Source organism: Rhinatrema bivittatum, chromosome 1 (assembly GCF_901001135.1).
Source record: "Rhinatrema bivittatum chromosome 1, aRhiBiv1.1, whole genome shotgun sequence".
Taxonomy (NCBI): domain Eukaryota; kingdom Metazoa; phylum Chordata; class Amphibia; order Gymnophiona; family Rhinatrematidae; genus Rhinatrema; species Rhinatrema bivittatum.
Window position 1 is genome coordinate 435,189,793 of NC_042615.1, and position 25,169 is coordinate 435,214,961.

A 25,169-nucleotide genomic window follows, 5' to 3' on the forward strand; every position below is an offset into this window, starting at 1 on the left:
TAAAATACAGGATAGACTTCAAAATACTATCCATAATACACAAAATAATATATGAAAAACAAACTGGCTAAGTGCATCCATAAAACTCCACTCACCAAACCGAAATCTCCGTTCAGCTAACAAAGGTCTATTAAAAATTCCACCTGCTCGCCACAAACAACTTACCTCAACTCGGAAGAGTCATCTTCCTAGGAAGCCCCGAACTCTGGAACACCCTCCTAACCAAATTGAGAACACAGCAAAATTTAAAAACCTTCAAAAAAGAACTAAAAACTTGGATGTTCACCAAAGCCTACCAAAACACCCAATGACCACGTAGGTCATCGACTGAGCCCTAGTGCGGGAAAACTTTTTGTCAAAGTTTCTAGAAACTTTTGACTGGCCCTGTGAGGCCACTGAGCATGCCATGATATTCTCTGCCACAGGTGTCTCTCTTCAGTCTTCGCTTTTCCACGCTGCTACAGGCATCGCAGGACAGGAGCCGTTGCGAGTTTTTCACAACATTCTCTGACTGAAAAGTCATAGTATTTTGAATATTCTCTCTCATAGAAGTCTCTCGGGGTTTCCTTTCACCGGCTGGTGAGTACCTCGGTCTCGATTTCTCATCTTTGGAAACTTTTTTTCTCACGAATTCCCATTCTCTTTGACGGCCGTCTATAACAAAATGGCTACGGGCTTCAAAAAATGCCCTATATGTAACAGAACCATGTCGATCACTGACCCACATCTTGAATGTGTCCTCTGTCTCGGTGAAAAGCATGACGTGAATACTTGTCCTAAATGTGCTGAGATGACGGCGAAAGGGCAAAAGGCTAGGCAGGAAAAAATGGAACATTTGTTCCAACTGCAACTGATTCCTTCCCCTTCAAAATCATCAAAGTCGTCTCCGGCCGGAGTGACTAACCGAGCATTACTTAAGAAATCTCGTCCGGACGGATCGGGTGATTGTCCGTCCTCGCCATCGTCCACAGCATCGACGAAGTCGACCGACCAACTTAAATTAAAGCATTGTCATGGGCATCGACGACCGTCGTCGTCCGCATCGACGTCCCAGGAGGAATCGACAGCAAAGTGGCCATGGATCCAGGAAATAGCGGTCCCCTCAACACCTGGGCCTTTGCCTTCATCGATGCCAGATCCTCCGCAGACTTCTGCACAGGATCCATCATCTCAGCCTCCGCCACCGCTTACAACTGCTCTGATTCCATCAGTTGTACAGCTGGAATTGTCTGATCTCATCAGACAAGCAGTCATTCAGGCTTTAAAGGATCAAGCACCTCCGGCGATCATGCCGATGCCACCAGCATCGATGCCGGTTGTATTACCGATGCCGGTGGGCCCACCGATGCAGGTGTCCTTGTTGGCACTGAGGACAACCATGGAGTCTATCACTAAGACACCGAGACTTATCACGTCATCGACGTCCATCTTCGCCCAGATTCCATCAGGCTCTTCGATGCCGATCTCGATTCCAACGACGTCGAAGTCTTCGAGAACACTTCTACCGACGACTACATCGATGACAACCACTACATCATCGAGGCAACCATCATCTGAGCCTTCTGAAGTTCAGGATCTCGCATTCTATCAACATCTTTTACAAAGATATCAAAATGTCATCGACAACCTGCCAACAACAAAGCCTCAGGACACTTCACATTTGTTTTCTTCCGATGATCCACAACCAGGCCCTTCAGGCCTTCATTACCCTCCTAGATCTCCTCCAAGGTCTCCTTATAGAGATGACCCAGACGATTCTTGGGATGACCAGCAGTCTGTTACGTCTTCTGAGGGATTCATGTCTGAACCATCACCTCCAGAAGATTTATCTTTCTCAACATTCATACAGGACATGGCTGACTCCATTCCCTTCAAACTAACAGCAGAACAAGACACACCAGGCAACAAACTCTAGATGTTCTACAGTTTGTAGACCCACCTAAACAAGTGTTGGCTATTCCAATCCATGAGGTTCTCTTGGATTTTCAACGCCGCATCTGGGAGCATCCATCTTCTGTCCCCGCAGTGAATAAGCGTGCGGACACAACCTATTTAGTGCAGACAGCTCCAGGATATCAGAAACAGCTACCACACCAATCTGTGGTAGTAGAACCTGCACTGAAAAGGTCTAAAAGTATCCACCCACACTCATCAACTCCACCTGGTAAAGACCATAGGTTTCTCGATTCATTAGGCAGAAAAGTGTATCAAAGTGCCATCTTGAACACACAAATCTCTGCTTACCAATTGTATATAACACAATATCAGAGGAACCTATGGAAGCAAATGGAAGAAATTATTACTACTTTGCCTACGCAATTCCAGGAACCAGCACAGAACATAGTCAACAAAGGCCTAGAAGCCGGAAAGCATGAGGTGAGGGCGGTCTATGACAACTTTGAGACGGCTTCCAGAGCAGCAGCAGCTGGAATCACCACCCGTAGATGGGCATGGCTTAAGGCCTCGGACCTCAGGCCTGAGGTCCAAGAAAAACTTGTGGACCTACCATGTCTCGGAGACAATTTGTTTGGAGAAAAGGTCCAAGAAGCAGTACAACAACTTAAAGACCATACAGAGACTTTACGTCAACTGTCTCAAATACCACAAGATCCCTCTACACAACCTTCTCGTCGCCTACCTCGAAGAGAAATCAGGCATTCTTACTATAGGCGAAGAAGATACTACCCCCAAACTTCTAGGGGTAGGTCAACTAGACCACAACAATGGTCCCAGGCCAGACAGCATAGGCCTACCCGCCCGCAACCTCCTGCACAGACAGGCCTAGCGGCGGGCTTTTGAAATACAAGCCAGAGAACATGTCCATCCCCTAAATCCTCGACCAGACCTGCCAGTGGGAGGAAGAGTATCCTATTTTCACACACATTGGCTAAACATAACATCAGACCAATGGGTACTCTCCATAGTCTCTCGAGGTTACAAACTAAATTTCCTCACAATTCCTCCAGAATCTCCACCACGTTTCTTCCCACAACAAAATTCTCAACTAATTCAATTACAAGTAGAATTATCCATCCTTCTGAGAGCCAGGGCTGTACAGCCAGTGCCCCGGACTCAGCAGGGCAGAGGATTCTACTCCCGGTATTTCCTCATTCCAAAGAAAACCGGAGACCTACATCCCATCCTAGACCTCAGAAATCTCAACAAATTTCTGAAAAAAGAAAAATTCAGGATGGTTTCTCTAGGCACCATGCTTCCACTACTTCAAACAGGACATTGGCTTTGTTCTCTGGATCTTCAAGACGCTTACGCTCACATTCCCATATTCCCTCCTCATCGCAAATATCTGCGCTTCATGGTGGGCCATCAACATTTCCAATACAGAATTCTGCCATTCGGACTGGCATCTGCTCCCAGAGTCTTCACCAAATGTCTGGCAGCAATAGCAGGACACTTGCACAAGGAAAGTGTCCATGTTTTCCCATATCTGGATGACTGGCTCATCAGGAGTCAATCTCAGCAAGGAGCTCTCACATCTCTGACTCGAACAATTACCCTACTTCACTCCATGGGATTTCTCATCAATTATCAAAAATCCCATCTCACTCCAACTCACCTGCTTCAATTCATAGGAGCAGAATTGAACACCAATCTAGGAAAGGCCATACGACCTGTAGATCGAGCAAAGACACTTACTCTACTAGCAAGATCCATTTACTTACAGAAACAAACGACAGCTCATCAGTTTCTAACTTTACTAGGCCATATGGCCTCCACAGTTCATGTCACTCCTATGGCACAGCTTGCCATGAGAGTTACCCAATGGACTTTAAGATCACAATGGATCCAAGCCATTCAACCACTACATTATCCAATTCAAGTGACCCACCAACTAAGATCATCTCTACTTTGGTGGACAAACATGGACAACTTGCGCAAAGGCCTACCTTTTCAGCAACCAGTCCCACAGATATCTTTAACTACAGATGCATCCACCTTGGGTTGGGGAGCTCACATAGACAATCTCCAAACACAAGGGACTTGGACAAACCTTGAAGCAACATTTCAAATAAATTTCCTAGAGCTTCAGGCTATACGTTATGCGCTACATGCGTTCAAGTACTGCCTTTCACACAAAACTGTTCTAATCCAAACGGACAACACAGTAGCCATGTGGTACATCTACAAACAGGGAGGTACGGGCTCGTATCTCCTTTGTCAAGAAGCTGCACAGGTTTGGGCCTGGGCCCTATCACACTCAATGTTTCTCCGGGCCACTTATCTGGCAGGCATTCAAAATGCACTAGCGGATCGCCTCAGTCGTCAGTTGCAACCACACGAATGATCCCTGGATCCCTCAGTAGCGACCAGGATCTTTCAACATTGGGGTCAACCGACAATAGACCTCTTTGCGTCACATCTGAATCACAGAGTGGACATATTCTGTTCTCTACCAAACAGAAGAACCAGCCAGCCAAGGACGCCTTTGCTCGTCCTTGGAACTCAGGCCTTCTATACGCGTATCCTCCAATACCGCTCATAACCAAAACTCTAGTGAATCTACAACAGGACAAGGGGTCCATGATACTCATAGCCCCATATTGGCCTCGACAAGTATGGTTTCCCACACTTCTAGACCTCTCAGTCAGGGATCCAGTTCGTCTGGGAGTAGCTCCCACTCTCATAACTCAGGATCAGGGTCGGTTGCGCCATCCCAACCTTCAATCCTTAACCCTGACAGTATGAATGTTGAAAGCTTGATCTTACAGCCACTCAATCTTTCCACCAACATATCTCAAGTGCTTCTAGCTTCCCGTAAACCTTCCACACGTAAGAACTATTCTCTGAAATGGAAACGATTTACTCTGTGGTGTAGGCAGACAAAAATTGACCCTTTTGCTTGCCCCACTACTTCTCTACTAGAGTACTTATACCACCTTTCAGACTCTGGTCTCCAGACTTCATCTGTAAGAGTACATTTAAGTGCAAACTCAGCCTACCATAACAAGGTAGGAGATGAACCTATTTCCACACAACCTCTTGTCAGTAGGTTTATGAGAGGTTTAACGCATCTAAAACCACCAATTCGTCCACCAGTCATAGAATGGGACCTGAATCTGGTCTTAACAAGACTCATGCGTTCTCCTTTTGAACCCATAGATTCCTGTGATTTTAAATTTCTCACATGGAAAACTATCTTCCTCATAGCCATTACATCAGCTAGAAGGGTTAGTGAGTTACAAGCACTTGTCACGTACTCACCCTATACAAAGTTCCTACATGACAGAGTGGTTCTCTGTACTCATCCAAAATTCTTTCCCAAGATAGTTACGGAATTCCACCTGAACCAATCCATTGTTTTACACACATTCTTTCCAAGGCCCCATTCCCATCCAGGAGAAACAGCCTTACATACCTTGGACTGTAAGCGTGCACTAGCATTTTATATAAACCACACTGCAGTCCACAGAAAATCCACTCAACTTTTTGTATCTTATGATCCAAACAAACCAGGAAAGGCAATGGGTAAATATACTATATCCAATTGGCTAGCATATTGCATACAGTTTTGCTATGAAAAAGCAGGCCTTCCTCTCCAAGGGCGAGTAAAGGCACATTCAGTGAGGGCAATGTCAACCTCAGTATCACACTATCGTTCAGTGCCAATCCTTGACATATGTAAAGCAGCAACATGGAGTTCTCTTCACACTTTTGCAGCTCATTACTGTTTAGACAAGCAAAGACGACAAGATTCAGCCTATGGACAATCTGTCTTAAAGAACTTGTTTCCAGTTTAATCCAAACTCCTTCTACATCCAATCTGCTGTGATCTTCGGCTGACTCATTTTCAACAACAATACTTCAGTGCTACTTCACTACAAAATGACTCAGCCTCTAGCTTGCTAATCACCCATATGTGAGGACTAGCATCTTGCTTGTCCTGGGATAAAGCAAAATTGCTTACCTTGTAATAGGTGTTATCCCAGGACAGCAGGATGTAGTCCTCACGAAACCCGCCCGCCACCCTGCGGAGTTGGGTCTCATTCCTTTTATTATTTTATTTTTTGCTAAAGCTTATTGCTACATACGAGACTGAAGAGAGACACCTGTGGCAGAGAATATCATGGCATACTGGGCATGCTCACTGGCCTCACAGGGCCAGTCAAATTTTCTAGAAACTTTGACAGAAAGTTTTCCCGCACTAGGGCTCCGTCGGTGACGTCACCCATATGTGTGGACTACATCCTGCTGTCCTGGGATAACACCTATTACAAGGTAAGCAATTTTGTTTTCTCCTACGTCCCGTGCTCGGACAGCTCAAGCTGGCTGCACTCTAGGAGTGCAGCCAGCTTGTGGAGCTGGCTGCACTCCTAGAGTGCAGCCAGCTCCACAAGCTGGACCTGCAGCTGGATTTTGACTTCTATCCAGAGAGCAGCAGCCACCCCCCCCCGATCCCACAACTCAGTTTACCAGTGGGAGGCCACTTCGCAACCAATTGGCGCCCAATTACCACGGACCAATGGATACTGTCTGTCATAGCCCACAGTTATCTAAATTTTTCAGCTGTACCCCGGACTCCCCACCCTTTCCAGCGTGGAGCTGGGACGACCTCACAATATCTGGCATGCCAGGCCGTAGAACCGGTTCCCTCGACTCAGCAGGGGAAGAGGGTTCTACTCCCGATATTTTCATTTTCTGGTTGTATCTTTTTATTGGGGTTTTACATCAGTACAAGTGTGAAACAATATATAAGTAATTGACAGTCAACACATTATACATTGTACACTGTTTCTGGATACCAATACCCTCATACGAACAACCCCAAAAAGACCGGTGGCCTCCGACCTATTCTAGATCTTCGTGCTTCACAAAGAACAGTTCAGAATGGTGTCTTTGGGCACCATGGTCCCTCTTCTACAACAGGGGGATTGGCACTGCTCTCTGGATCTTCAAAATGCTTATGCCCACATTGCAATCTTCCCTCATCGCAAATACCTGCGATTTGTAGTGGGACACGGGCATTATCAATACAAGGTACTGTCATTCGGCCTTGCATTGGTGCCCCGAGTGTTCACAAAATGCCTGGCAGTTGTGGCAGCACAGTTACGCCGCAAGGGCGTCCATGTCCTTTCCTTATCTAGACGATTGACTCATAAAAAGCTAATCCAGACAAGGAACCCTTGACTCCCTTCGTCTCACCATTCGACTTCTTACCCGAAATACCACTTGATGCCATCTCACTAGCTCTCCTTTATTGGAGCAGACTTGGACACCAGGGTGGCCAAGGGTTCCTACCCAACAAATGCACAACCACGCTGTCCAACCTCGCCATCTCGATCCGCCGTCGGCAAACAGCCTCGGCTCGCCAACTTCTCACGTTGCTCGGCCATATGGTATCAACAGTCCATGTCACCCCAATGGCACGCCTAGCCATGAGGGTGACACAGTGGATCCTCAGATGTCAGTGGAACCAAGCCACTCAACCACTCTCGTCCCTTGTCCACATCACCAACCAGCTTCATTTATCCCTCGCTTGGTAGATGCACAAGGCCAATTTGCAAACAGGTCTTCCCTTTCAGCAATCAGCTCCCCAGGTGACCTTAACCATGGACGCCTCCAACCTAGGTTGGGGAGCCCATGTCGAAGGCCTACAAACCCAAAGGATTTGGACGAATGCTGAAGCAACCTATCAGATCAACTTTCTAGAGCTTCGAGCGATACGGTACGCCCTTTATGTATTCCGGAATTGCCTGTCCAGCAAGGTCGTCTTGATTCAAACAGACAACCAAGTAGCAATGTGGTACCTGAACAAACATGGTGGCACAGGCTATTTGTTCTGCCAAGAGGGGGCGCAGATTTGGGCCTGGTCCCTGTCACATTCCATACTACTGCGAGCCACTTATCTGACAGGCACACAGAATGCAATCGCGTACTGCCTCAGCTGGACATTCCAGTCCCACGAGTGGTCGCTGGATCCCTGAGTAGCAAGCAGAATCTAGTCGATGGGGTCAGCCGGACATCAACCTCTTTGCGTCCAAGCAGAACCGCAAAGTGGACCAGTTCTGCTCACTACACAAGGACCGGACAGCTCCAGCCGTGGACACCTTCGCTCACCTCTGGACCACAGGTCTGCTATACGCGTACCCTCCGATTCCGCTAATAAGCAAGAATCTTGTGAAACTACTGCAGGACCGAGGCTCATTGATACTCGTAGCCCCTTATTGGCCACGCCAAGTCTGGTTTCCCATTCTTCTCGACCTCTCTGTCCAGGAACCCATTCGCCTGGGCACAGAGCCCAACCTCATAACGCAGAATCACGGAAAGTTGCGACACCCGAACCGACACCTGGATGTTGAAAGGTTGATACTACAGCCCCTCAACCTTTCTAGTAACTTCACTCAAGTCCTTTTAGCTTCACGAAAGCCTTCCACGTGAAAGTCTTATTCTAATTGGAAGAGATTTACCTTGTGGTGCACACAGGCTTTGATTCCTTTTCTTGCCCCACACCGCAACTCTTAGACCAGTGGTTCTCAACCTTTTTTCTGTCGATACACACCTGACAGATGGTTCTCACATGCATGATACACTGACCCATGATCGTCACGGGGCTAGATGTAAAAGTACGGTTTGCATCCATAGGAACCCCCTGACCCACAATAATGGATGTAAAGCAGAATTATGACATTCCCCATACAACTCACCCTACAAAAAAGATATTCTGATTCTGGTGTCATCTCAGTAACAGCAACTCAAACTCCTTCTACTTCCAGGCTTAATAGCCCTACTTATGAAAAGACAGCAGTTTACCACCAATGCATGTCCTCTTGAAAAAACACAACAAATAAGACTGATACAAACGCTTACATGCTAGTAAAATATCTCATCTCGGTAACAGACACAGAACCGACCTAACATACTCCCAGGATCTGTAGTAATGCACATAAACTAATCTGCACACAGTTACACCTGTATTATGGAATACACTCAAACAGGAGCAACCCTATCTATGAAAAGGCAACACTACAAATATTAAATCAGGCCCTAAAAACCAATACACCTCTTACTAGGAAAACAGAACTAGCAAGCAGCTATAGATCCCCACACAGAAATAATTGTAAACCTATACTAATAAGCAGAATAAATGTTTCAAAACAGCTATGAACAGAATAACATCCAACAATTAAAAATTCATAAAAACTATTAAACATTCTCCAAACACAAATAAAATATTTCAAAAAAGCAGACATCACATAATATTAAATAATTAAAATGGCAGTCAATCAAGAAAAATAAATTTAAAAAGCCACCTTTACTTACCCCCTCCAGCAGCTCTCCTACTCCCCTTCCATGCACGCCGTGGCACACACCAGAAGCAGCAGTAGAAGCTAAGCTCTATACTTATGGTCCTCTTCCTTAGTGCCCATGTCTCTCACACCCATACCAGTCATGCCCCCATGACCAGTTTCTGTCTCTCACACACCAATCATCTCCCAAACAGTCTTTGACACACACACACCAGTCACCTTCCTGAACAGTTTCTCTCATGCCATACACACACACACGCTTCCCACTCCCGTGTTCTACTTACATATATGAGCTTCTCACTCTCATAATCACTTTCTCTGTCTTACGCACACACATACACACACACCAGTCTCTCACTCCCAGTCTTGTTCTCTCCACATGTACAGGCTTCTCATTCCCATAATCACTTTCTTTCTCTCTCTCTCTCTCACACACACACACACACACACACACACACACACACACACCAGTCACCTGACCTCTCATGCATACACACACACACACAGGCTTCCCACTCCCATATTTTCTTTCAGATATACAGGCTTCTCACACACACCCAGGTTTCTCACTCCCATGCTCACTCTCTTCACATGCACAGGCTTCTCATTCCCATAATCACTTTCTCTCTGTTACACACACACCAGTCTCTCTCTCTCTCATTTCCATGCTCGCTCTCTACGTGCACAGGCTTCTCATTCCCTGAATCACATTCTTTATCCCAGGACAAGCAGGATGCTAGTCCTCACATATGGGTGACATCGGTAATGGAGCCCTATACGGAAAAACTTCTGTCAAAGTTTCCTTGAAACTTTTGACTGGCACCCAGAGTGCCCACTGAGCATGCCCAGCACGCCATGATATTCCTGGCCACAGGGGTCTCCCCTCAGTCTTCTTTTTTCCGCGGAGTCGTTAGCCTCACGGTTAAATTGGTGTCCTGTGGTGATTTTTCACTACACTTTAAAACTTTTCCAAAAAAAGTTAGGAAAACTTCCTACCGCAAGGGTCTCCCTTCCTTACCATCGCGGTAAGTTTTTCTCTTTCATTTTTGTCGGTTCCGTACCGTTTTTTCGCGCCATAGTCGACGGCTGGCCGACTAAAATGGCCTCGGGTTTCAAAAAATGCCCAAATTGTGCCAGAAACATGTCCATAACGGACCCGCACCAGGAATGTGTGCTCTGCCTGGGCGAAAAACACGATGTCAGGTCCTGCAATCTGTGCGCAGAGATGACATCGAAGGGACGTCTGCTCCGGATGGAGAAGATGGCGCACCTTTTCAAAATTCAGTTGCTCCCAGCAGCATCGACATCAGCCCAATCGTCTCCCTCTGGGTCGATTCATAAGGTAATCCTTAAACGACTTCCAGGTGAGGCCGGAGACGCTTCCACTCTCTCCCCCTCGCCATCGTCGAAGGCGTCCACATCGGGCAATGAGAAATCGAGAAGCATCGACATCGGCATCGACGCCCGCATGCCTCAACCATCGAACCGGTGCCCGCTACGTCATCGACAGAATCGGCCTCCTCCGCTAAGAAAGCTCGGCTGAGCGTGGAGTCTCTGAGGCCTACGATTCCAGGGCGATCCCCACCGATATTGGTGCAGGGTACCGTACCTCCTCAGGGCTCTGAGGAGGTACCGGCATCGCCATCACCGCCTCCCCCCATAGCTGCTCTGATTCCATCAGCTATGCGGGCGGAACTTGATGGATAGATCCGTCAAGCGGTACAACAAGCGCTCCTCTACATGATGCCATTACAGCCAGCGGCACCGAATTTGCCATTGACACCAGCTCCGGTGCCATTGAATCCGTTACCGTCGATGCCGATGTCACCATCGATTCCGCCACCGATGCCATCGGTGCTGCCTTCGATTCCAGCATCGATTCCTACGATGACTCCATCGATGCCAGCCCCAGAGGTATCTTTTTTCCAACCTCTGATGCAAAAACTGGATACTTTAATCCAGTGGTTCTCAACCCTGTCCTGGGGACCCCACAGCCAGTCGGGTTTTCAGGATATCCACAATGAATATGCATGAGAGAAAATTTGCATGCTATGGAGGCAGTGCATGCAAATGTTCTCTCATGCATATTCATTGTGGATATCTTGAAAACCCGACTGGCTGTGGAGTCCCCAGGACAGGGTTGAGAACCACTGCTTTAATCGATGCCATGTCGAAGAAACCTCAAGACACAAGGAAGAACCCATTCCAGGACCTTCAGGAGTTCCTAGGCCTCACCACCCACAGTCTCCTCTATTCCCATAAATCCCAAAGGTTCCACCATCGCCTACTAGGCCACAGCCAGTACTGCACCCAAGGGACACAGGTACAGATACTGACACAGATATCTCTTCAGATGAAGATATGCTTTCTGAACCATCACCTCCCGAGGACCGTAGAAAGTCTCCTCCTGAGGATTTGTCATTCTCCAACTTCGTAAAGGACATGGTGGAGACTATCCCTTTCCAGCTACAGTCAGAAATAGATTCCAGACAAAAAACACTGGAGGTTCTACAATTCGTAGATCCGCCAAAGGAAATTTTGGCTGTGCCAGTGTATGAGGTACTCCAGGAACTCATGTACTGACTGTGGGAACATCCTGGATCACTTGCATCGGTCAACAAGAGATCAGATGCGACGTACCTGTTTCAACCAATTCCTGGATTCCAAAAGGCTCAGCTACCTCACCAATCCGTGGTAGTTGAGTCAGCACAGAAGAAAGCTAAAAGGGTGAAAACTCACTCCTCAATGCCACCAGGAAAGGACAATAGATTCCTTGATAATTTAGGACGTAAGGTATTTCAAGGATCTATGTTGGTATCTCGAATTGCTGCTTATCAACTCTTCATGAACCAGTACCAACGTAATCTCTGGAAGCAAGTCCAGGAGCTTACCCAGACACTCCCTGATCAGTACCAGGAAGCCTTTTTTCAACTGGCGCATAAAGGCCTAGAAGCAGGCAAGCATGAAGTTAGGGCAACTTATGACAGTTTTGAAACTGCATCTCGTCTGTCAGCTTCAGGTATTACAGCTCGTCGATGGGCCTGGCTTAAGGCATCAGATCTAAGGCCAGAGGTACAAGAGAGACTATCTGACTTTACTTGTCTTGAAGACAAGGTAAAAGAAGCAGTCGCCACATTAAAAGAGCATACAGAGACTCTAAAGCAGCTCTCCTTAATACCTCAGGAGTCTCAACCTCCTTCCAGGAGACTTCTCAAACGGGATACAAGGCGTCCATATTACCGCCAACGACACTACTATCCTCCAACAAGCCGTGCAAGACCATCTCGCCCAGCTCAGCGTCCCCAGTCTAGGCAAAGGCCTTCCAGGCCTCAACCCCCTCCTCAGACCGTATCAACATCAGGGTTTTGAAATATACTCAGAGAGCAGAAGCCCATCCGTCAATCCACTCCCACACCTACCAGTAGGAGGTCGCATAGCCTTTTTTCATCACACCTGGACCTCCATAACTACAGACCAGTGGGTACTTTCCATTGCAGCTCAGGGGTACCGATTGGATTTTCTCACTGTACCAAAAGAAACTCCACCAATCTCCTCTTGGACAGTGAACCACCACTCCAAACTTCTAAGAACAGAATTATCCACCCTTCTGAGAGCCAGGGCCATAGAACCAGTTCCCGGGCCCCAGCAGGGCAGAGGATTCTACTCACGATATTTCCTCATTCCAAAGAAAACAGGAGGCCTACGTCCTATCCTAGACCTCAGAAATCTCAACAAATTTCTCAAAAAAGAAAAATTCAGGATGGTATCATTAGGCACCATGCTACCTCTTCTTCAAAAAGGGGATTGGCTCTGCTCTCTGGATCTTCAAGACGCCTACGCTCACATTCCCATCTTTCCTCCTCATCGCCAATACTTGCGATTTCTGGTCGAAGGACAACATTTTCAATACAGAGTGCTCCCATTCGGCCTAGCCTCAGCACCTCGAGTATTCACAAAGTGTCTGGCAGTGGCACACCTCCACAAACAGAAGGTGCATGTATTCCCTTATCTAGATGATTGGCTCATCAGGAGTCAGACGAAAGAAGGAGCTCTCAATTCCCTCAAGCTCACAGTCAACTTGCTTCACTCCTTGGGGTTTCTCATAAATTATCAGAAATCCCATTTCACACCATCTCACCTTCTACAATTCATCAGTGCAGATTTAAACACCATCATAGCAAAAGCATTTCTTCCAAGAGACCGTGCCCATACACTCATTCTCCTGGCACACTCTCTCCGAACTCAATCTTGAGTCACAGCTCATCAGTGCCTCACCCTCCTCGGTCACATGGCCTCCACAGTTCACGTCACTCCCATGGCCAGATTGACCATGCGACTAATGCAATGGACACTCAAAACACAATGGATTCAAGCCATTCAACAGTTGTCCTCTCACATTCAAATAACTCAGGAACTGTGTTCTTCCCTCCTATGGTGGACATCAATGAACAAATTTGCTCAAGGGTCTACCTTTCCAGCAACCAGTTCCACAAGTAACATTAACTACAGATGCATCCACTTTAGGTTGGGGAGCGCACATTGGTCATTTGAAGACCCAAGGGACGTGGACAAAAACCGAAGCCTCTTTTCAGATAAACGTCAGAGAGCTTAGAGCTATACGTTATACGCTGCATGCGTTCAAGGACTGCCTTTCACACAAGACTGTTCTGATCCAAACAGACAACACAGTAGCCATGTGGTACATCAACAAGCAAGGGGGAACAGGTTCCTACCTCCTTTGCCAAGAAGCAGCACAAATTTGGGACTGGGCCCTAGCACATTCAATTCTTCTATGGGCCACTTACCTAGCAGGCATCCACAACATGATAGCCGATCGCCTCAGTCGTCAGTTCCAACCACACGAGTGGTCCTTGGATCCAGCAATAGCAGCCAAGATCTTTCAACGTTGGGGTCAACCAACAATAGATCTTTGCATCCCATCTGAACTACAAAGTGAACGATTATTGCTCCCTGCTACGACAGGAGAACAGCCTGCCAAAGGACGCCTTTGCTCACCATTGGAACTCAGGCCTGTTGTACGCGTATCCACCGATACCACTCATAACCAAAACTCTAGTGAAGCTGCAACAGGACAAAGGGACCATGATACTCATAGCCCCATACTGGCCTCGACAAGTATGGTTTCCCACACTGCTAGACCTCTCAGTCAGGAATCCCATTCGCCTGGGAGTAGCTCCCAATCTCATAACTCAGGAACAGGGTTGGTTGCACCATCCCAACCTCCAATCCTTAGCTCTGACAGCATGGATGTTGAAAGCTTGATTTTACAACCACTCAACCTTCCAACCACTATATCTCAAGTGCTTATAGCGTCACGCAAACCTTCCACTAGAAAGAATTATTCCTACAAATGGAAAAAATTTACTTTGTGGTGCAGCCAGAAATCTATTGATCCTTTCACTTGCCCTACTACCTCACTATACCATCTTTCAGACTCTGGTCTTCAGACTTCATCTGTAAGAGTACATTTGAGTGCAATCTCAGCTTACCATATCAAGATGGGAGATGCACCTATCTCTACACAGCCTCTCATCAGTAGATTTATGAAAGGTTTAACTCACCTTAAACCTCCATTTCATCCCCCAAGCATACAATGGGACCTAAACGTAATATTAACCAGGCTCATGCGTTCTCCATTCGAACCAATAGATACCTGTGATCTAAAATTTCTTACATGGAAAACTATCTTCCTCATAGCCATTACATCAGCTAGAAGAATCAGTGAACTACAAGCACTTGTCACATACGAAACTTTTACAAAGTTCCTACATGACAGGGTGGTTCTCCGTACTCATCCCAAATTCCTTCCTAAGGTAGTCACGGAATTCCACTTGAACCAATCTTTAGTTTTACCAACTTTCTTTCCAAGGCCTCATTCTCACCAAGGAGAAAGAGCCTTACATACCTTGGACTGTAAAAGTGCACTTTCTACTTAAACCGCACTGCAGTCCAAAGGAAATCCAGTCAACTTTTTGTATCTTATGATCCAAACAAACCAGGTAAGTCAGTGGGTAAACATACTTTGTCAAACTGGCTAGCAGATTGCATACAGTTTTGTTATGAGAAAGCGGGCCTTACTCTTCAAGGGCGAGTAAAAGCACATTCAGTCAGAGCAATGTCAACCTCAGTAGCACACCTTCACTCTGTACCTATTCTTGACATTTGTAAAGCGGCAACATGGCGTTCTCTTCACACCTTTGCAGCTCACTACTGTCTAGACAAGGAAGGAAGACCAGATTCAGCCTATGGACAATCTGTCTTAAAGAACTTGTTTCCAACTTAATCCCAACTCCTACTACATCCAACCTGCTGTGATTTTCGGCTGATTCATTTCCAACAACAATACTTCACCATTGTTTCACTACAAAATGACTCAGCCTCTAGCTTGCTAATCACCCATATGTGAGGACTAGCATCCTGCTTGTCCTGGGATAAAGCAAAATTGCTTACCTTGTAATAGGTGTTATCCCAGGACAGCAGGGTGTAGTCCTCACGAAACCCACCCGCCACCCTGCGGAGTTGGGTCCGATACGTCTTATTTTATTTTCTGGCTAACGCTAATTGCTACAAAACAGACTGAGGGGAGACCCCTGTGGCCAGGAATATCATGGCATGCTGGGCATGCTCAGTGGGCACTCTGGGTGCCAATCAAAAGTTTCAAGGAAACTTTGACAGAAGTTTTTCCGTATAGGACTCCATTATCGATGTCACCCATATGTGAGGACTACATCCTGCTGTCCTGGGATAACACCTATTACAAGGTAAGCAATTTTGCTTTCTCTCACATTCACACACACCAGTCTTTCTCTCACACACACAGTCATCTTACCACCCAGTCTCTCTCTCATGCATGCACACACACACAGGCTTCCCACTCCCATGCTCTCTCTCACATAATCAGGCTTCTCAATCCCATGCTTTCTTTCACACACACACACACACACACACACACACACACACACACACCCACAACATCAGGCTTCTTACGCCCATGCTTTATCACATACCCAGATTTCTCACTTCCATGCTTTTTCTCTCTCTCACACATACACATCAGTCATCTCCCTGAGCAGTCACTTTCATTGTCTCTCACATATACACACACATCAGCTCTCTGAACAGTTTCTCTCAATCACACACCGGCTGGCTGGCTGCTTCTCTATCTCTCACTCACTTCCTTTTCCCCCCGAGCACAAATGGTAGCTGTAGCAGCCTCCTCCTCCAGCCCCCGCAGGCCAAGAAAGAAGAATCCCATCGGCCGCAGGAGGCTCATGCTGCTGTCTCCTTTCCCGATTACCAGCTACTTCGATTGCTCGGGGCGGCTGCTGCTGCCGCCGCTGCTATTTTTCCACGCGGCATGGTTCTTTCTACTTCCCACGCACATCACTTCCTGTCACGGGGTGCGGGAAGAAGAAAAGGCCAGCCATAGGTGCCATTGCTTCTTCTACCACCGCTGCCGTTCCCACTGGGCTTGAACGTACTGATAGCCCAGTGGCAACGGCAGCAGGGAAGGAAGAGCAATGGGAGAGACCGGGAGCACGCAACACACCTGCCGGTGCTTGGCGACACACCGGTTGAGAAGCGCTGCCTTAGACTAACTCTGGCACCTCTCAGAATCTGGTCTCCAGACTTCCTCCATATGAGTACACCTGAGTGCCATCTCTGCTTACCATCGAGGAATAGGGGACTCTCCAATATCGACTCAACTCCTTGTGGGTCGCTTCATGAGGACCTTACTACAACTTAAGCTTCCATTACGCCCACCGGTCGTGAGCTGGGACCTTAATGTGGTACTTGCAAGGCTCATGCATCGTCCTTTTGAGCCCCTGCACTCCTGCGAATTCAGATACCTCACATGGAAAGTCATTTTCCTAGTAGCCATTACATCAGCTCGCAGAGTCAGCAAGTTGCAGGCCCTCATAACCTACTTGCCCTATACAAGGTTTCTCCATGACCGGGTGATTCTCCGTACTCACCCTAAGTTCCTACCTAAGGTGGTAACTGACTTCCACCTAAACCAGTCTATTGTCTTGCCCACTTTCTTTCCAAAGCCTCACACTCACCCAGATGAGCGAGATCTGCACACCTTGGACTGTAAGCATGTGCTTGCCTTTTACTTAGACCGCATCGCAGTCCACAGGAAGTCCACCCAACTCTTTGTTTCTTTTCACAATGCCAAACTTGGGTTCACGGTGGGCAAGCCAGACTCTCTCCAACTGGTTGGCAGACTGCATTGCATTCTGCTACCAGCAAGCAGGCCTTCCACTTCATGAAAAAGTGAAGGCGCATTCAGTCCAGGGCCATGTCAACCTCAGTAGAACACTACCGTTCAGTACCGATTGCCAACATCTGCGGAGCCATGACATGGATCTCACGCCGAGCCTTCACAGCCCATTACTGTCTCGACAAGGCTGGTCAGCAAGACACTGTCTTTGGCCAGTCTGTCCTACGGAACTTTTCCCAGTGTAAAAACCCAACTCTTCCTACCTAGGCCCGCTGTGAATTTCAGGCTGCCTTTTAGTTGTCAAGACTTCCCCAGTTGTTGTGCCTGTTGCACATTTTTGGGTGCTCGTTGAACCACTATGATCTAAGGCAACCCGTAGCTTGCTATTCACCCATTTGTGAGGACTACCATCCTGCTTGTCCTGGGACTACCTGTAACAGGTGTTCTCCCAGGACAGCAGGGTGTTAGTCCTCACAAAACCTGCCCTCCACCCTGCGGAGTTGGGTTCGATAATGTTTTCTTATTTTATTTTTCGCTCGTACTTTTTTGCTACAAACGAGACTGAAGGGGGACTCCGTGTGGCCACAGGGTTGGTGGCATGCTGGGCATGCTCAGTGTGCCAGTCAAAGTTCTAGAAACTTTGACAAAAGTATTCCATGATAGGGCTCCATCTGTTGATGTAACCCATTTGTGAGGACTAACATCCTGCTGTCCTGGGAGAACACCTGTTACAGGTAAGCAACTCTGCTTTATTTCTAAATTGCCTCTCTATTTACTCCTTATCAGTTTCTCATTACAGAGCCATCATGCAATGCTCCCTCTACTTTTCATGCTTTCATATCCCTTCATAGTAACCTAGAAGTGTCTGGGAGCAGAACAAATCTACATAAAGTATTGCTTCTTGAAGCTGATTACTTGGTATCATGTTAAGAGAATTCCTGGTGCTCTGTCTTCCCAGAGACTCTGAATTTTATTTCCTCAGTACTCATAGCTTTAGCCATCTCAAAGGGACATTTTAAGAACTAGTATTTGTGCGCGTGACCAATTAGACAGATTAAAAAGCTAACAACTTGGCACTAGAGTAACCTTAACTTTGAAGTGTGTTACTATCTTAATAGGTTTGGGTAGTTATTCACATTCTTCTTCTGAAATTTGTCTTTAATTTTTAGAGAAATGAAAAATAGCTCTTCTCTAAGGATAACTGGAATGTTGGTGTTTAATTAGATTCAGAAGATAACTATAGTATGCTTTTTTTTTTATCTGTCTTTTTTATAGGTAACCATGATGCTGACACATTCTACATCATCTCCATTTACCCCCTTTGAGGCTCTATTTGGGCGAATGCTATTTGGCTTCGAGCAGACTTCTGCAGAATTAAAGAGTGAAGCTTCTGCATGCTCGAATGGCGCTGATCTAGCTTCTAAAAAACTGATGCAAGGAAATGACGACTCTGCTACTTCAGATGCTTTCATGAGAGACAGTGCAGTCACAAGGGAAAGACGAACTAAAAAAGCAGATTGAACTGTATTGACAAGTACTGAATACTCCTGTGACTACCTTGCCCCGCGCGTGCGCACACAAAATAATATATAAGTATATGCGTGCACACACACAAATAATATATAAGTATAGATATATATTTGTAATTACTGTTTATTGCTACTCACATTTGTGAATACTTGTACTGTTTGGAAATAATTTTGGTTTTCAAATATTTCTTAAAAAAAAAATACCAACAGTGGTTTGGTAAAAAAAAGATACCTTTATTAAACATTGCCTGAGGAAGGGACCTTGGTAATCCCAAAAGCTTGCATTTCAAAACATTTATAACCCTAATGAAGGTATTGACTCTGTCCAACTCAGATTTTATTTTTGATGGGCTAGCATAGTACACCCATTTTTTTCAAATGATGTGAAATTAAGTTTAAATAGAAAATATGGAAAGATGATGACAATAGAATTTACATTGTGTACTTCTTCAGTTCAGATGTTCCGCTAGTAAGACTAGCATATTAGTAAACTGTAATTAGCACACTGAATTTGTGCACATGTTCATTGTATTCAGACTTATTCTAAGTGTTGATTCTGTTGTACCCCTATTCCTTAGTGGTTTACTTTTGATCTTTCTCCCTCCTTTCCAGAATGAGTTAACTGGATGCTGTATGTTCTCTCACTGGTCAAGGTTTGAAGAAGTCTTAACCCACCAATGTCACTCAGGGGCTGGTAGGAGTTGGCTTTGTATGGATCATCATTCTTCCTTATCCCCAGAGTTTGAGAGCACTGTTTCCATAACATGCCCACGGGCCAGGAGAATCAAACATAGATTTTCCTGTGCCATAACATATGCAGTGTTCTAGCAGAGCCACAGGGTTGGCCCATCCATTAATGTTTCAACAGAAGCGTGTATGTTTTTATTATTAAGGATTGTCAGAAAAGATGCCTGAATTAGAGCTTTACTATGTTAAATGTTAAAAAAAAAAAAAAAAAAGCCTCCTGAGATAGTGAGATTAGAAGACTGTAAATGTGTATCTGTTCTGCAGCATTCAAGTAATATACTGTTTGGTTAGTTTACCATTTTAAATATATTTTATAAATATATGTACTATATAATGAAAATGTGCCATGAAGCTCAGAAAGTGTTCTTTTCAGAGCTAGAATAGTGCCAGCTAGGCATGCCTCAGAGTTGACATTATTAAACAGACATTATTAGATTATCTATTGGTGTCACATAAGGAAACGTTAGTTTAAGCTATTGTCTGTCAATAACCAGGGGTGAATTAGCTATGACATGTGGATGACATCATCTGATAGCACTGAACAGACCCTTCTTTCTAAGCTCACAGAGCAGGGTTGACCAACTCCGGTCATCAAGAGCCACAAACAGGTCAAGTTTTCAGAATATCCACAAGGAATATGCATGAGATCGATATGCATGCACTGCTTCCATTGTATGCAGCTCTATCTCTTACATATTCAAGGTGGATATCCTGAAAACCTGGCCTGTTTGTGGCTCTCGAGGACTAGAGTTGGCCATCCCTGTTATAGAGATTTTGCTCTACTGAGCATGTGCAGGAATTGCCTTGTGAGCCCTTCAATCTTTATTCTGATCATCAGCATGGATGTATAACCTGTGTCTCTGTTTCTCTTTTATTGATGTCTCTCATTATTTTCATTTTTATAACTTTTTTCAATAACTGTTGCCTTACTGTCTCAGTAGCCCCCCCCCCACCCCAACAGCACTTTTCAGTTTTATCTTTAAAAAATATATATTTCTTTACAGATGTCTGGCACTGAGAAGCCCACCATCAGTGACTTCAAACACTGTGTATGTGTTAGAAAAATAACCATTACTGATGGACATGACAGTTGTTACCGGTGTCAAGGATTGAATCATGATTGTCCAACTGCTATCACTTTGGACGGATGTCTCCATGCTCTCAGAAGTTCAGGGCCTGGAAGATGGAGGAACTGCATAAGTTTCTATAGAGTTGCAACCGATCTTCCTCCCGGAGTGGAGTCGCGTCGAGTTCCTCAAGTGCCAAGTTGAGCAGGAGCTCCTTGAGTAAGCCTTCCCTTTAATTGGAGCAGACCTGATGCCCCTCCACTTCCTCAGGGTCGAGCATGCAGGAAAAATGCCATTTTCAGGTTTTAGTAAGCTCTTTATGTGCATCATGGGGCTCAGGTTCTACTAAAAAGCACCATTCCTCAGAGCCAATGGCATGATTGGCACCAAAGAAGTACTGAGCCTTGGTAGAATGCAGTTAGTGCATATAGCACCAACACATCAAGATCCAGTGCAGTTTATACATTGGAACACAGCATCGTTGATGGTTAAGGTCCCAGAGCACTTGCATTGAGCCTCTTCCTCAATCCTTGGAGTGAAAATCTGCACCATTGGTGCACCGGGCCTTGGTGCTACCGATGTAACTTTTTAGTAAATTGCCAGTTACTTCCATGCATTTAGGAAGGATGGCAGGTGCAAAAGGAGATATTCTTCATTATCCCAGGACAAGCAGGATGCTAGTCCTTACATATGGGTGACGTCACCGACGGAGCCCTAGTGCGGGAAAACTTTCTGTCAAAAGTTTCTAGAAACCTTTGACTGGCCCTGTGAGGCCACTGAGCATGCCCAGCATGCCATGATATTCTCTGCCACAGGTGTCTCTCTTTGCTTTTCTGCGCTACTACAGACATTGCGGGACAGGAACCGTTGCGAGTTTTTCACAACATTCTCTGACTGAAAAGTCATAGTTTTTCGAATATTCTCTCTCATAGAGGTCTCTCGGGGTTTCCTTTCACCGGCTGGTGAGTACCTCGGTCTCGATTTCTCATCTTTGGAAACTTTTTTTCTCATGAATTCCCATTCTCTTTCGACAGCTGTCGATAACAAAATGGCTACGGGCTTCAAAAAATGCCCTATATGTAACAGAACCATGTCGATCACCGACCCACATCTTGAATGTGTCCTCTGTCTCGGTGAAAAGCACGACGTGAATACTTGTCCTAAATGTGCTGAGATGACAGTGAAAGGGCGAAAGGCTAGGCAGGAAAAAATGGAACATTTGTTCCAACTGCAACTGATTCCTTCCCCTTCAAAATCATCGAAGTCGTCTCCGGCCGGAGTGACTAAGCGAGCATTACTTAAAAAATCTCATTCGGCTGGATCCGGGTGATTGTCCGTCCTCGCCATCGTCCACAGCATCGACGAAGTCGACCGACCAACTTAAATTAAAGCATCGTCATCGGCATCATCGACCGTCGTTGTCCGCATCGACGTCCCAGGAGGAATCAACAGCAAAGCGGCCACGGACCCAGGAAATAGCGGTCCCCTCAATGCCTAGGCCTTTGCCTCCATCGATGCCAGATCCTCCGCAGACTTCTGCACAGGATCCATCATCGCAGCCTCCGCCACCGCTTACAACTGCTCTGATTCCATCAGTTGTATAGCCGGAATTGTCTGATCTCATCAGACAAGCGGTCATTCAGGCTTTAAAGGATCAAGCACCTCCGGCGATCCCGCCGATGCCACCAGCATCGATGCCGGTTGTATTACCGATGCCGGTGTCCTTGTTGGCACAGAGGACAACCATGGAGTCGATCACGTCATCGACTTCCATCTTCGCCCAGATACCATCGGGCTCTTCGATGCCGATCTCGATTCCAACGACGTCGAAGTCTTCAAGAACACTTCTACCGACGACTACATCGATGACAACCACTACATCATCGAGGCAACATCATCTGAGCCGCCTGACGTTCAGGATCTCGCATTCTATCAACGTCTTTTACAAAGATATCAAAATGTCATCGACAACCTGCCAACAACAAAGCCTCAGGACACTTCACATTTGTTTTCTTCCGATGATCCACAACCAGACCCTTCAGGCCTTCATTACCCTCCCAGATCTCCTCCAAGGTCTCCTTATAGAGATGACCCAGACGATTCTTGGGATGACCAGCAGTCTGTTACGTCTTCTGAGGGATTCATGTCTGAACCTTCACCTCCAGACCAGAGAAAAAAATCACCTCCAGAAGATTTATCTTTCTCAACATTCATACAGGACATGGCTGACTCCATTCCCTTCAAACTAACAGCAGAACAAGATACCAGGCAACAAACTCAAGAAGTTCTACAGTTTGTAGACCCGCCTAAACAAGTCTTGGTTATTCCAATCCATGAGGTTCTCTTGGATCTTCAACGCCCATCTGGGAGCATCCATCTTCTGTCCCCACAGTGAATAAGCGTGCAGACACAACCTATTTAGTGCAGACAGCTCCAGGATATCAGAAACAACAGCTATCACACCAGTCTGTGGTAGTAGAGTCTGCACAGAAAAAGTCTAAACATACCCGCCCACACGCATCAACTCCACCTGGTAAAGACCATAGGTTTCTCGATTCATTAGGCAGAAAAGTGTATCAAAGTGCCATCTTGAACACAAATATCTCTGCTTACCAATTATATATAACACAATATCAGAGGACCCTGTGGAAGCAAATGGAAGAATTTATTACTTCTTTGCCTACGCAATTCCAGGAACCAACAAAGGCCTAGAAGCCGGAAAGCATGAGGTGAGGGCGGTCTATGACAACTTTGAGACGGCTTCCAGAGCAGCAGCAGTTGGAATCACCGCCCGTAGATGGGCATGGCTTAAGGCCTCTGACCTCAGTCCTGAGGTCCAAGAGAAACTTGTGGACCTACCATGTCTCGGAGACAATTTGTTTGGAGAAAAGGTCCAAGAAGCAGTACAACAGCTTAAAGACCATACAGAGACTTTACGTCAACTGCCTCAAATACCACAAGATCCCTCTACACAACCTTCTCGTCGCCTACCTCGAAGAGAAATCAGATGTTCTTACTATAGGCCAAGAAGATACTACCCCCAAACTTCTAGGGGTAGGTCAACTAGACCACAACAACGGTCCCAGGCCAGACAGCCTAGGCCTACCCGCTTGCAACCTCCTGCACAGACAGGTCCAGCAGCGGGCTTTTGAAGTACAGGCCAGAGAACAAGTCCATCCCCTAAATCCTCGACCAGACCTGCCAGTGGGAGGAAGAGTATCCTATTTTCACACACATTGGCTAAACATAACATCAGACCAATGGGTACTCTCCATAGTCTCTCGAGGTTACAAACTAAATTTCCTCTCAATTCCTCCAGAATCTCCACCAAGTTTCTTCCCACAACAAAATTCTCAACTAATTCAATTACAAGTAGAATTATCCATCCTTCTGAGAGCCAGGGCTGTACAGCCAGTGCCACGGACTCAGCAGGGCAGAGGATTCTACTCCCGGTATTTCCTCATTCCAAAGAAAACCGGAGGCCTACGTCCCATCCTAGACCTCAGAAATCTCAACAAATTTCTGAAAAAAGAAAAATTCAGGATGGTTTCTCTAGGCACCATGCTTCCACTACTTCAAACAGGAGATTGGCTTTGTTCTCTGGATCTTCAAGACGCTTACGCTCACATTCCCATATTCCCTCCTTATCGCAAATATCTGCGCTTCATGGTGGGCCATCAACATTTCCAATACAGAATTCTGCCATTCGGACTGGCATCTGCTCCCAGAGTCTTCACCAAATGTCTGGCAGCAATAGCAAGTCACTTGCACAAGGAAAGTGTCCATGTTTTCCCATATCTGGACGACTGGCTCATCAGGAGTCAATCTCAGCAAGGAGCTCTCACTTCTCTGACTCGAACAATTACCCTACTTCACTCCATGGGATTTCTCATCAATTATCAAAAATCCCATCTCACTCCATCTCACCTGCTTCAATTCATAGGAGCAGAATTGAACACCAATCTAGGAAAGGCCATACTACCTGTAGATCGAGCAAAGACACTTACTCTACTAGCAAGATCCATTTACTTACAGAAACAAATGACAGCTCATCAGTTTCTAACTTTACTAGGCCATATGGCCTCCACAGTTCATGTCACTCCTATGGCACGGCTCGCCATGAGGGTAACCCAGTGGACTTTAAAATCACAATTGATCCAAGCCATTCAACCACTGTCCTCTCCAATTCAAGTAACCCACCTACTAAGATCATCTCTACTTTGGTGGACAAACATGGACAACTTGCGGAAAGGCCTACCTTTTCAGCAACCAGTCTCACAGATAACTTTAACTACAGATGCATCCACCTTGGGTTGGG

At 46.1% G+C, this 25,169-nt stretch overlaps 1 protein-coding gene across 1 annotated transcript in view; it reads left to right on the top strand.

Annotated features, from left to right (window-relative positions):
- Window positions 1-19,996, top strand: part of TMEM38B (transmembrane protein 38B) — a 138,214-nt gene extending 118,218 nt beyond the window's left edge. Inside the window, exon 6 of the mRNA XM_029604786.1 lies at window positions 18,784-19,996. Within this exon, the coding sequence (XP_029460646.1) occupies window positions 18,784-19,029 (246 nt within the window). The 3' untranslated portion in view covers window positions 19,030-19,996. The remainder of the gene's footprint in view (window positions 1-18,783) is intronic.
- The last annotated feature ends 5,173 nt before the right edge of the window (window positions 19,997-25,169 follow it).